The 14,691-nt window shown below is 43.2% G+C and overlaps 1 protein-coding gene across 1 annotated transcript; it reads left to right on the top strand.

Moving 5' to 3' along the window:
- Window positions 1–762: 762 nt before the first annotated feature.
- Window positions 763–13,373, top strand: slc22a15 (solute carrier family 22 member 15). The gene is made up of 13 exons (XM_068731871.1): window positions 763–888; window positions 2,028–2,177; window positions 2,266–2,398; window positions 3,080–3,244; window positions 3,437–3,566; window positions 3,883–3,943; window positions 5,840–6,003; window positions 6,419–6,559; window positions 6,832–6,917; window positions 7,188–7,296; window positions 7,397–7,469; window positions 7,874–8,032; window positions 11,401–13,373. Exons 1-13 carry the CDS (start codon window positions 805–807, stop codon window positions 11,443–11,445), a joined length of 1,500 nt encoding a protein of 499 aa, XP_068587972.1. The 5' UTR covers window positions 763–804; the 3' UTR covers window positions 11,446–13,373.
- Window positions 13,374–14,691: the final 1,318 nt, after the last annotated feature.

The raw sequence follows: 14,691 nt of genomic DNA on the forward strand, positions 1-14,691 counted from the left end.
GTCTATTGTTATTCTTCTATTTGTTAGGAATTAATGCAAAAGTATTGGGTTGTATTACCCTTTGTAAACAAACGGTAACATTCTGGCATATGCCGTAAAATTACCGTAAAACCAGTTATACTACTATTACATAACGTAATCCAGTATACGGTAATATACCGTAAAAGTAAATTATGTTAGCTTCACCATAAAAAACGTCCCTACTGCCAGTAAGTTACAGTTATTTTACGGTGAAATTGTTTAAAGTGGAGTAGTTCGATCAACAAACGTGCCTCATATTCTATAAGATCATAAAATGTTTTTGGCATTGAGAACCACACATCTGTAATAAGTCAAATGTTTCATGAGCGCAGAAAAACATCCCCGTTTTCAGCTTTGTGACGATGCATTTTCCAGCTGATAAAAGAGGCTTTTTAAACAGTTAATTTAGCTTAGGAAGTAGGGTCATTTTCTAAATGCATCAAGGAACACTTCATCCTTCAGTTTATCACAAAAACTCAACATTTAAAATACGTGGACAGAATGGGGATGAAAAATTATAATCTGAAAAATAACACAAATTATCAGATAACTGAGTAAAAACTACAATCTTAGTTAGCATTTTAAAGTTTTGATTTGCATATTAATTGTCTATACTGGATAGCTACGTATTTGTCATTATTTCACACGAGTAGCGCGTGAACGCAGGAAATAAGCGAACCCGGAAGTGAACCGGGGATCATCCTCTCGTCTCGCTCCTCTCTGTGCGGTGACGCTCGTAACGTTAGACCAGAGAGCCGCCGCCGTCTGTCCGCCGTACCGGGGATGGATTTAGAAGAAGCTCTTCAAGTTGTCGGTGAGTTTGGACCCTACCAGAAGCGGGCGGTGGCTGTCCTTGTCCTGACACAGGTTAGTGAATTAAAAACCATGTTTTTGTACATATGAGAAAACAATAACCGCGGTAAAGCTTCCGGGTTGTCACAGCTCGTAGCGCGACGTGGCTCTCACGCGCTATAACGTTACTGTAGACCAAAACATTAACACGTGTTGGCGGTTAAACATCATAACGGTAGAGCTGTCGCCACATGTTTCAAATGTAGCTACAGCTACGAGTGCAGCAAGTGCACTCTACAAACCCTGGATACTTACGTTGACACGCACTGCAAATGTCTGAGTTGTTTACATCTGGGCTATTGAAAGGAAATAGCTAGTAGCTACGTCATTCACACGCCCACGTATTCCAAACTACTTTAAGTAAATGTCCCCCCATGGTATGTAATATGTAATGCCACTTATATTAAATTTGATCGCACATATTGGCATATTGCGCTTTGGTTAAAGTTGACCCCTCCTTCCTAGCTAACGCTAGCTAGTTAGCTTGCTCACCAAACTAAATCCCAGAAGTTTCCACACGATGTGAGTTTGGTATTGATTTAAGATCAGTCAGTTAATGATGCAGGGAAGCTTAAAGGAGCTGCCAACTCCTATGAAACCGCTGCAGAGTGTGCTGATGTCTAAATCCTGATTTAAAGTCCATTGATGGAGAAAGTATTCAGATCCTTTTACTTAAGTAATGGTAGTAATAATACACAATGAAATACTTATCTACAAGTAAAAGTCCTGTACTCAAAAAATTACTTGAGTAAAAGTACGTCAGTAAATTATCAGAAAAATGTAGTTAAAGTAGTTAAAGTCCTCTTTGTACAGTAAAATATATCCGTTTTTTACTATTTAATATGATATTTTTGGAATACTAGTTTTCTGCTGCTTTATGTTGCATTTTACTGCTGAATATATTTAGTTTGTGTTAATATTGTTATTACATACTGTTGAGTAGTTGGATCCACAAACGTGCTTCATATTCTATAAGATCACAAAATGTTTTTGGCATCGCTGTCCTGTGAGAACCACACATCTGTAAAAAGTCAAACTTTTCATGAACTCTTTTTAAACAGTTCATTTACTTTAGGAAGTCGAATCATTTTCCAAACGCATTAAGGAACACAGAAGGTTCTCAGCTCGGTAACGTAGTGATCTGTGTGTTTCAGGTGTACATGGCCTGTCAGTCCATGCTGATCGTACTGGTTGGATCTACTCCAGAGTACCTCATCGAGCAGCAGGACGGGGTCCCATCCAGCCAGCAGGAGCTCCAAAAACACATCACCTTTACGAAGAACATTGACTCCATCGTGACAGAGGTGAGGGAGCTAGAGTTCATCACTTTGGTCCAACCAACGCCGCTGAGTCAGCATGTGTGCTTTTCTGACTCTTCCCTGTGTTCCCCAGTGGTTTCTCATCAAGCATCAGGCCTATAAGGTCAGTCTAGCCGGATCGCTGTTTTTCGCCGGGCTTCTGGTCGGGAACGTCGTGTTCGGGCCGCTCTCCGACAGGATCGGAAGGAGACCTGTTTACTTGACGGGTGAGGACAATCTCAGACCAGGATCAGGCAGATTTGTGTTGTCAGTGGACATTTGAGTTTGCGCCAGATTTGAAAATGTAAAACATTTCAAAGAAGTAGGTAGAAAAGGGTTCGTCCTATTTTAAGTTGAACAGATTTTAAATAGGAAGTTTCAGTGATAAGAATTCTGAAATATTTGCCAACATCGATGACCTGGAAAGACTGTGAAATGCAATTATTAATTTTAAGGCTGTTAAAAACAAACCACAAATAATGCGATCAATACATTATTATTTGTTTTTCACAACCTCTTACATAATATACAACCTTCATAAAGCATCTTGGATATTGAAGACAGTATTTCTGTCATTATAATAATTCCTCTTTCCCATGATCCCAGGTACTCGCTGTGAGCTATCGTGAGAAATAAAGTTGGCTTGGTGCATCGCTAATTATAGTATTATACATTTGCCGCGGAGAACACGTTTGGACACTTTTCTTTTCATCAGATAATTGCTGCTGGGCAGAAAGTGTTAGTTTACACTCGGATCAACGCTTAAAAAAACAAAACCAAACGGTAAATCTTGAGTGAAACCAAAAGAGAGAGAGATTAAAAGAGAGAGATGAATTGCGTTTACGCTGCATGCAGACATTTATAAAATGCCCGTCCTCCTTCTCCTCATCTCTTTCTCTGCCTCCCAGGTCTGTTTTTTGAGGTGATCTTCGGTTATGTGACCGCCTTCGCTCCCAGCTATGAGGTCTTCGCCGTGTCCCGTCTCCTCGTGGGGCTGATGAACGGCGGCATCGGCCTTGTCTGCTTCGTTCTCACTCAGGAGTACGTGGGCAAGTCCTACTGGGCCATGACCGGTACGGAAACACCAAAACAATCCCATCATGCATCACTCTATGCTTTTTACCTGCTGCCAAATTAGTTAATAATTTGTTTTGGATATCTTTCAGGTAAAATGCTGAATGTTCAGGGACCAAACCTGTGTTTTTCTTTTCCATTACAAGACGGTCACTTTAGCCACTAAATGATCCTTTTGTTTCCGTCTTCAGGGACGTTGACGAGCATATGTTTTGCAGTCGGCATCGCACTGTTCGGAGCTCTGGGCTACTTTGTCCGGCCGTGGAGGACACTGGCCGTAGTGGCCAACTCGTCTGGCGTCCTGTTCTTCCTGCTGTCTGTGTGAGTACGAACCTCAGAGAGATGAATCCCCACATTAAACCCAAAACAATGAGAAGCATTTCCTCTGAGGAGAGGTTTGTTTTTAGCAGCCTTCCCGTTTTTTCCAGGCAAATATTTCAGAATTCTTATCACTGAAACTTCCTTTTTAAAATCTGTTCAACTTAAAATAGGGCGAAACTTTTTCTACTTACTTCTTTTAAATGTTTTACATTTTCTAATATGTGAATATGATAAAGCCTCCGCTCTTTTAAACGCTATATCCACATAATCACATCTGTGCCAATGCAATAATCTCTCCTTGCCTCCTTTCCTCCAGAACTCTTCCAGAGTCTCCTCGCTGGCTGTATTCTCAGGGTCAGACGGAGCAAGCTGAAGAGGTAAAACGCATTTATGCAATCGCAATGTCTGGTTGTAGTTAAGTGCAGCGCTGAGGCTTGTCGTAGATTCAAACCCCGAGATGCTTTCCCGCGTCCTTCAAGGCCGCCAGAGTCACCCCCCTTCTGAAGAAACCATCACTTGACCCCTCTGATGTCAAGAACTTCAGACCGGTTTCTCTTCTACCCTTTCTATCCAAAACACTTGAACGTGCTGTCTTTAACCAACTGTCTTCCTATCTCCACCAAAACAGCTTTTTGGACCCTCACCAGTCCGGGTTCAAAGTGGGTCACTCGACAGAGACGGCCCTCCTTGCGGTGACAGAGTCGCTTCACGCCGCGAGAGCTAACTCTCTCTCCTCTGTCCTGATTCTCCTGGACTTGTCTGCGGCGTTTGACACTGTGAACCATCAAATCCTCCTCTCATCTCTCGAGGGGATGGGCGTCTCAGGCTCTGCACTCTCCCTGTTTGCATCCTACCTGACGGGTCGATCCTACCAGGTGACCTGGAGGGAACTGACCCCTACGGGGGTTCCGCAAGGGTCAGTTCTGGGCCCCCTTCTCTTCTCGCTCTACACAACATCTCTGGGTTCTGTTATTCGCTCGCATGACTTCTCCTACCATTGTTATGCCGATGACACCCAGCTGGTCTTGTCATTTCCCCCCGGTGACACCCAAGTGGAGACGCGCATGGCTGCGTGTTTGGCTGACATCTCGAAGTGGATGACGACACACCACCTCAAGCTCAACCTAGACAAAACTGAGCTACTGTTCCTCCCGGGGAAGGGCTGCCCGCACCGGGACCTGTCCATCACCATTGATGATACCGTGGTGACGCCAACTCGGACTGCGAGGAACCTGGGTGTGACCCTGGATGACCAACTGTCATTCTCGGCAAACATTTCATCCGTTACACGCTCCTGCAGATTCCTGCTCTACAGCATCAGGAGGATTTGTCCTTTCCTCACTGACGAGACGGCGCAGGTTCTCATCCAGGCTCTTGTCATCTCCCGCCTGGACTACTGCAACTCTCTACTCGCCGGAGCCCCGGCGTCGGCCATCAGACCTCTGGAGCTTGTCCAGAAAGCCGCAGCTCGCCTGGTGTTCAATCGCCCCAAGTTCTCCCACACAACTTCCTTTCTCCGTTCTCTACACTGGCTACCTGTAAGAGCTCGCATCCAGTTTAAGACTCTGGTGCTAGCCTACAGGGCAGTGAAAGGAACAGCTCCTTCCTATCTCCAGGCCACGGTCAAGCCTTACACCCCCGCCCGACCACTTCGCTCTGCTGCCTCGGGGCGATCGGTCGCCCCGTCGCTCAGAGGTCCTGGCGGCCGATCGACCCGGTCACGGCTGTTTTCTGTCCTGGCCCCACAGTGGTGGAATGAACTTCCCACCGACGTCAGGACAGCGGAGTCGCTGCCCATCTTTCGGCGCAGGCTGAAAACCCACCTCTTCAGGAAGTGCTACCCTGAGCCTTCCACTTAGCACTTATTGTATTCATACTAGCTTGTTGCACTTATTGTATTCGTATTACTTATAGCACTAACTGTTTTTCTTGTTTCTGCCCTGTACTTTGGCTCTGAGTTATGCTCTGCTTCATGCTCTTAGATGCTTGTTTGGAAAAGGAAATGTACTTATGACTTCTGGTGACTAGTAGTTCTTTTGATTACCAATGTTGATGCACTTATTGTAAGTCGCTTTGGATAAAAGCGTCTGCTAAATGACTGTAATGTAATGTAATGAGATTTAAAGCACAACATATATATTGGGGTCACTTCTTTTCCTTGACTTCAGTGGAAAACCTCATGAGCTCTAGAAATGAATCGGAATGGATCTGAATGGACCTGAAACTCGTGAATTGTGCGTCATCTTTGAAACCTTGTTCATCTTGTCTTACAGGTTCTGCGCTACATGGCGCTGAGGAACGGCAACGCTGCCAAACACGTGACGCTGAAGCGTGTCGGCGCTGCTAAAGCCGGTAATCGCAACAGGCGTGCGGGTGTCCTGCAGCTGGTGCTCCACCCAGTCCTCCGTCTGAGGACAATGGTGCTCATGTATGTCTGGTGAGTGACGAGCCCAAAGCTGTTAAAATGTGACTGATGCTGCTGGTTCAATTCCTGCTCCTGTTGCGCAATCTGTCCTCCAGTCTGTCTGCGGTTACACGCCGCTGATACCAACTGTAGGAATGAGCAGAATGTTTGCTTCTATGATAATGCAATATTTAAGTAGTCTGGGAATGCATCATGCTGTATAACCACTGTGGTTTGTAACGTAACCACTGTAACCATAGCAACTAAACCACATGTTCAGTTTGATATTTAGTTGTATAATTGAAACTCATAAACAGTCATTTGTTATTTTAATACATTTTAGTGGATTTTCAAAAAAATCTTGTAAGTTTTTGTACAGAACAATTGTATTGTATTTTATCTGATGTGTGTGTGTGTGTGTGTGTGTGTGTGTGTGTGTGTGTTGCAGGTATGCGTGCAGTCTGGTGTACTACGGTCTGACTCTGGGAGCTGCCGACACGTCTGGTAACCGCTACGTCAACGTAGCCATGTACGGCCTGGTGGAGCTGCCCGCCTACCCGCTCTGCATATACTTCATCAACAAACACTGGTGAGACAAACACACACACACACACACAATAATACACACTATTTAGCTCGCTGACCCTGTGTAACACCTTTTTACACAGCTCAACGTCGATCTTCCTGTCTGGAGACGTTGTTGATTCATGAACAGTATTTGAGGTGTTGTTGTGTGACCCTGTAGTCACAGAGTTCTTTGCCCAAATCTACCACAGGGTTTAATGTTTTAACACGAAGTGTTGCAATATCAGAATCTGTGTATTAGCTAATGGGAAAACTGCTTCCTGTCTTGTCTTTCAGGGCCGGGAGGAGGAAAAGCATGGCCAGCTTCCTGTGTCTGGCCGGCACTTCCTGCTTCTGCACCATGTTCATCCCCGAAAACACGGGTGAGAGTGCGACGCCCACTTATACAGAGGAACACACTCTTCTGAACGCAACTGATCTTAAATGTGTGAGGAAACAAACGCAACAGGTCCAGAATATTTAGAAAGGCTTTAAAAGGATTTGAAGTAATGCTCTTATCTAGAGTGACAGGAAGGAATATAACGTTAGATTAATGGTGGCGTATACAAGAGTGGAAGGATTTTCGCCTCTCAACCGGTGGCTAGCCGCTAACGGTGCTAACGGCGCTAACAGTGATTCATTTGTGTCTGCAGGGACCTTGCTGAGCGTTACGTCGTTTGCGCTTCTGGGGAAACTGATGGTCAGTGCAGCGTTCAACATCATCTACATCTACACCTCTGAACTCTACCCAACAGTTATCAGGTGAGCTAACAATACAGACTGCATGGTGAATTATTCACAGACATCACACCGCCGGAAGATGACCTGGGCTGCTTTTTTTATGATTTATTTTTTGTTTCAGAAATGCTGGTTTGGGAGTTTGTTCCATGTCGTGCAGAGTTGGAGGAATCCTCGCTCCGTTTGTTCCTTCCATGGTAAGGGTTAGTTCTATTCATGCAGGTGTACTTCCTCTTTCTAGTTAAATGCACATTATGACTTTGACAGGACTGTTGACTTTGTAACTATACACAGGGGGAAATATATTAGAGTATTATATTTAAAACTCAGGTAACCCATGTGAGCAGCAGGTGTAACTTTAACCTGAAGATATAGTGACACCTAGTGGTGGTTTAGGGACTTCAACTAAACCACATGTCCAGTTTGATATTTAGTTGTATAATTGAAACTCATAAACAGTCATTTGTTATTTTAATACATTTTAGTGGATTTACAAAAAAAATCTTGTAATATAGGTTATTGTACAGAACATTTGTATTGTATCTGATGTGTGTGTGTGTGTGTGTGTGTGTGTGTGTGTGTGTGTGTGTGTGTGTTGCAGCGGGCTCTACACACCTCCATGCCTTTCACTGTGTTCTGTGTGAGCGGTCTGTCTGCAGGCTGCCTCGTTCTCCTGCTGCCTGAAACCCTCAACGGACCTTCAGCAGAGACTCTGGAGGAGCTCAGCAGCTCGAACCACAGCCGGGTGCTGGAGAACAAGGTGATAACACAACACTGTACACAGAGAGAGAGAGAGAGAGAGAGAGAGAGAGAGAGAGAGAGAGAGAGAGAGAGAGAGAGGTCTATAACACAACACTGTACTGAGAGAGAGACACGTCTATAACAACACTGTACTGAGAGAGAGACACGTCTATAACAACACTGTACTGAGAAAGAGAGAGACACGTCTATAACACAACACTGTACTGAGAGAGAGACACGTCTATAACAACACTGTACTGAGAGAGAGACACGTCTATAACACAACACTGTACTGAGAGAGAGACACGTCGATAACACAACACTGTACTGAGAGAGAGAGAGACACATCTATAACACAACACTGTACTGAGAGAGACACGTCTATAACACAACACTGTACTGAGAGAGAGACACGTCTATAACACAACACTGTACTGAGAGAGAGACACGTCGATAACACAACACTGTACTGAGAGAGAGAGAGACACGTCTATAACACAACACTGTACTGAGAGAGAGAGACACGTCTATAACAACACTGTACTGAGAGAGAGACATGTCTATAACACAACACTGTACTGAGAGAGAGACACGTCGATAACACAACACTGTACTGAGAGAGAGAGAGACACGTCTATAACACAACACTGTACTGAGAGAGAGAGACACGTCTATAACAACACTGTACTGAGAGAGAGACACGTCTATAACAACACTGTACTGAGAGAGAGACACGTCTATAACAACACTGTACTGAGAAAGAGAGAGACACGTCTATAACACAACACTGTACTGAGAGAGAGAGAGAGAGAGAGAGAGACACGTCAATAACACAACACTGTACTGAGAGAGAGAGAGACACACGTCTATAACACAACACTGTACTGAGAGAGAGACACGTCTATAACACAACACTGTACTGAGAGAGAGAGACACGTCTATAACACAACACTGTACTGAGAGAGAGAGAGACACGTCTATAACACAACACTGTACTGAGAGAGAGAGACACGTCTATAACACAACACTGTACTGAGAGAGAGAGACATGTCTATAACACAACACTGTACTGAGAGACAGAGAGACACGTCTATAACAACACTGTACTGAGAGAGAGAGAGACATGTCTATAACACAACACTGTACTGAGAGAGAGAGAGACACGTCTATAACACAACACTGTACTGAGAGAGAGAGAGACACGTCTATAACACAACACTGTACTGAGAGAGAGACACGTCTATAACACAACACTGTACTGAGAGAGAGAGAGAGACACGTCTATAACACAACACTGTACTGAGAGAGAGAGACACATCTATAACACAACACTGTACTGAGAAAGAGAGTGACACGTCTATAACACAACACTGTACTGAGAGAGAGACACGTCTATAACAACACTGTACTGAGAGAGAGACACGTCTATAACACAACACTGTACTGAGAGAGAGACACGTCTATAACAACACTGTACTGAGAGAGAGACACGTCTATAACACAACACTGTACTGAGAGAGAGACACGTCGATAACACAACACTGTACTGAGAGAGAGAGAGACACGTCTATAACACAACACTGTACTGAGAGAGAGACACGTCTATAACAACACTGTACTGAGAGAGAGACACGTCTATAACACAACACTGTACTGAGAGAGAGACACGTCTATAACAACACTGTACTGAGAGAGAGACACGTCTATAACACAACACTGTACTGAGAGAGAGACACGTCTATAACAACACTGTACTGAGAGAGAGACACGTCTATAACACAACACTGTACTGAGAGAGAGACACGTCGATAACACAACACTGTACTGAGAGAGAGACGCGTCTATAACACAACACTGTACTGAGAGAGAGACACGTCTATAACAACACTGTACTGAGAGAGAGACACGTCTATAACAACACTGTACTGAGAGAGAGACACGTCTATAACAACACTGTACTGAGAAAGAGAGAGACACGTCTATAACAACACTGTACTGAGAGAGAGACACGTCTATAACAACACTGTACTGAGAGAGAGACACGTCTATAACACAACACTGTACTGAGAGAGAGAGACACGTCGATAACACAACACTGTACTGAGAGAGAGAGACACGTCTATAACACAACACTGTACTGAGAGAGAGACACGTCTATAACACAACACTGTACTGAGAGAGAGACACGTCTATAACACAACACTGTACTGAGAGAGAGACACGTCAATAACACAACACTGTACTGAGAGAGAGAGAGACACGTCTATAACACAACACTGTACTGAGAGAGAGACACGTCTATAACACAACACTGTACTGAGAGAGAGAGACATGTCTATAACAACACTGTACTGAGAGAGAGAGAGACACGTCTATAACAACACTGTACTGAGAGAGAGAGACATGTCTATAACACAACACTGTACTGAGAGAGAGAGACATGTCTATAACACAACACTGTACTGAGAGAGAGAGAGAGACACGTCTATAACAACACTGTACTGAGAGAGAGAGACACGTCTATAACACAACACTGTACTGAGAGAGAGACATGTCTATAACACAACACTGTACTGAGAGAGAGAGAGAGACACGTCTATAACACAACACTGTACTGAGAGAGAGAGACATGTCTATAACACAACACTGTACTGAGAGAGAGACACGTCTATAACACAACACTGTACTGAGAGAGAGAGACACGTCTATAACACAACACTGTACTGAGAGAGAGAGACACGTCTATAACACAACACTGTACTGAGAGAGAGAGAGACACGTCTATAACACAACACTGTACTGAGAGAGAGAGACATGTCTATAACAACACTGTACTGAGAGAGAGACACGTCTATAACACAACACTGTACTGAGAGAGAGAGACATGTCTATAACACAACACTGTACTGAGAGAGAGAGACACGTCTATAACAACACTGTACTGAGAGAGAGACACGTCTATAACAACACTGTACTGAAAGAGAGACACGTCTGTAACAACACTGTACTGAGAAAGAGAGAGACACGTCTATAACACAACACTGGTAGACTGTCCTGCCAACAGGTAACCAGAACGGAACTCAATGATATAATCCACCTCCATAACTTAAACAAACAGGAGACACAATATAGACAAAACTGGCAGCCCACCCCTAACAACTCCTGGAGACACAAAGCCATCAGCTGGGCAATGATCTTACAGACGACAATACAAACTACATTCAGCATCTCCTACAGTTTTCTGACGGATGAAAAAAACTTGATAACGCAACTGAACGTTGTGACAGTCCTCATCACCTCTTCCCCTCATCATCAGTTATGATTTGCACTCTGCATCACTTTTCTTTCTTTCGTCATGTCATACTTTTCGTTTTTGTTCCCCCACAGGCTTATTTGTATGAAGATGACAAATGGAAATCAAACCACAAATGAAGCCAGCGGTGTCGGGTCTCCATTACGGGAGCAGCAACACAGATTGTCTTCACCTCATTCCTTATGAAACTGCTGCTTCAAGAAAACGGTGAACTCTCCCTGTTCTAACTAACTGGAAGGACTAGTCACCGTGTCTATGTCTGTGAACTATGACGATTCAAATGGGGCAGGGAAGCAGACGCTGACCAACACTTTGCCTTCAGGAAGAGGGTGCTAATTGACTGACTAGCAGGTCCTTTTTTTTTTTTTTTTTTTACAACGGTCGACGCCCTGCCTTTAGATAATCTGCTGAATATCGTCATGGTCTTTGTGCCTTATTTTGAAGTAGACCTCTGAGAGAGAGACAGATATGTGACTGACATTACATTCCAGAGATGCCGGGAAGTCGGAAAAATCAAACTTGCTGCTAGCAAAAGGGTAATGAAGCGTGATGCAGTTATCTGACATTACACACACTCTACACATGCCGACTTCAAACATGTTACGATTCCTCAAAGTACAGTTAACTTAATGAAAATGTCCACAAGATCTTTCCCTTGCGTCTCTGCCGGTTAGCTCCGTCCGGTCGCATGCTTAAGTGTAAGCCAGTGTTGTAGTCGAGACCAACTAAACCAGGTCAGAGTGTATCTGTATCGAGACCAAAACTTTTGAGTGTTTGAGACGAAGTGAAGACCGGAACCAAGGCAGCAAGAGTCCCACTCTGCATGACACACTTTCAATAAGACATGTGGATCATGCGAACCACAGGCCCTCCTTCCTTGATCTGAAATTTTTTGTATGGGCTCAGTGCTGCTTGATATAGGTGCTGTCATGTTCCTAATTTGGGGACGTCATATGGGGCGGGGCTTCCACTGGTTTCTGGTTTTCTTTTACATTTTTATTCTGTAAATCTGAGAATCTTAAAGGCTCTTTGTGCTTAAGCATGCTATACAAATACAATTATTATTATTAATAATATTATTAATGCTCTAGTGGGCTACTTATCTCTGCTTTCTTATGTTCAAGGAAAAATCTGAGTGGGAGATGTTAGTGGCGTTTGTTAGGTTAAATTCAAGCATTTATTGGGGTTAAAATGGGGAGAAACCTGGACACATTTATCAACCTTTAACTGCACCATGCTAGACCTCAGAACTAGAACCTCATTTAAACATCTCGATAAACGTGAACAAGTAACCAGCAAAGAATGTCAAAGAAAACGACCAGCAATCAGCTAGTTAACAAATTGGTCAAAGCTTTAATCGTCACCGTTTGAGTCATAATCATGCACAGCACTACAGCCTGAGGGTCAGTCAGGAACTAAGAGGGGGGGGGGGGGGGGGTTTGGGACATTGTGGGGAAATCAGAATCGTAGTTCTGAATTGTCTGACTGCGTGAAGAGAAGCTGGTGTCGGTGGGACTGAAATATTTCCGTGATTTCACCCCCAGCTGAGAGACGTTTGATGTTTATTTCTGTAAAAGGGGAAAGAAGCTTTGCAGTGTTCACCACGAAGCAGAAGGGGCTTGTGGGAGCGATCGGTCGACACACTAATTTATTATGGTGCCAATGTGTGTGTGTGTGAAACAGTTTAGATTATAGACAAATAGTAATCTGTCAGGAATCAATCAAACCACAACTCTGGAACAAAAACTTCAAAGTTTTTTTTTGTACGTGCATCAAAACATGTCATCACTGCCCTCTGTGCCTTCTCATGTAGCCTTGAACTCTAGACATGCTTTTAAAGAAATAACATGTAAGATATTGTTGAGATGTAAATAGAGATATAAGATATAAGTTGTCTGAGATGTTTTATATGCCATCATTTTGTATTGTATCTGTATACAATCATACTCTTACAACGTGTACTATGTAGATATTATGTGCATATAATGTCTCTGGGTCCTTAAAATGTTAAATGATCTATTTATGTTAAAGACAGTAAACTGGAAAACGTGGGCATGACGGGTCTTGTTTCCTTCACTCCGGTGACACTGCAGAACGTACCGTTGTCTTTACTTACAGTTTAACTTTGTGTGCCCTCACATTTCATTCCCTCGTGTCATTTTTCTCATCCTGCCATAGTTCAAACTGATATCATTTTTATCTTAAAGGCGCGTTGTGTGAGATTTGGCCATAATTTGAGTTTAAAACATAAAAAAAAAATGTAATTTTTGATAAGTAACATTATCAAAAGAATGTTTAGAAGAAAAAGTTTTGACGTTGAAGCCAATGCAGAAGTGCCAATAACGGCAAAGCAACGTACCGCTGTGGACGGGGTCAGACGGAGGAGGAGGAGGGCTCGGCCTCGCAGGATCCTTTTGGACCTTCTCCGATACGAGACCACTTCTCTCAGAGGCCCCTTAGTACACTATAGGTATTCAAACATGATTATACGTGTGTGTGCAATTTCTCTCACACTTCTCATGCTGCTTCATACTTCTACTCCACTACATATCAGAGGGAAATATTGAACTTTGTTCTTCACTATTATTATCTGACCGCTTTAGTTACTAATTACATTACAAATGAGATTGTTGCAAAAAAGGTTTTGTGCTCCGGATGGTTTGACCCAAAACTATTTTAAGTAATAAGAGGAAACAACCTTTTGTTTTTTCTGATAATAAATGATCTTATCTCGAGATAAACAAAGCTTGTTTTCTCAACATAATGAACTTTTATTGTCAAGATGATATTAAAACGTTTTTAGTTGTGTGTTTATGACTTCCGTACATTGATTATGCAGTGTGTCAGCAAACTCACTTTACACGTTGATGGTCTCCTGTTGGCTATAAGATAAGATAAGATAAGCCTTTATTAGTCCCGCAGTGGGGACATTTACAGGATTACAGCAGTATAGTGGATAGTGCAAACGAGAGACATAGTAAAGAAACAAAAATAACACCCAATATAAAAGAAAACGCTCAGTGGGGAGCAGGAGCTGCTGTAAATGGCTGCCAGAAGTCACGTCCAAACTTTGTTTTGAAATGGTGTTTTTGCATAATATTGGGAATATTTCTCGGGAAAAATGTTCAAAATGCATATTGGAAACGCAAGGGGGGGGGGGGGGGGGGTAGCTTTCAGCAAAATATCTTTAAAAACTAGGTGGTTTCATAAGAACTCCTGTTGTTTGACGTGAATCTGGTGCCACCACTGTATGTAAACCTGAGACATTTCATCAATGACTAAAGCTGACATGGGTGTGTATTTAGTGGAGTTTAACAACAACAAGGTCCACTGTCAGAGATATGAAGCTGCACGGTCAACAAAGT

This window comes from Cebidichthys violaceus, unplaced genomic scaffold (genome assembly GCF_023349555.1).
Source record: "Cebidichthys violaceus isolate CVI_PGR_0920_01 unplaced genomic scaffold, fCebVio1.0.p SCAF_54, whole genome shotgun sequence".
NCBI lineage: Eukaryota > Metazoa > Chordata > Actinopteri > Perciformes > Stichaeidae > Cebidichthys > Cebidichthys violaceus.

Excerpts from the sequence above, each read along its gene's own strand:
- slc22a15 (XM_068731871.1), top strand. The coding sequence starts at position 805 with ATGGATTTAGAAGAAGCTCTTCAAGTTGTCGGTGAGTTTGGACCCTAC. Across the intron at positions 3,567-3,882 it reads CTGTTCTTCCTGCTGTCTGT|AACTCTTCCAGAGTCTCCTC; the intron begins GTGAGTACGAAC and ends CCTTTCCTCCAG. Across the intron at positions 6,918-7,187 it reads GTTCATCCCCGAAAACACGG|GGACCTTGCTGAGCGTTACG; the intron begins GTGAGAGTGCGA and ends TTGTGTCTGCAG.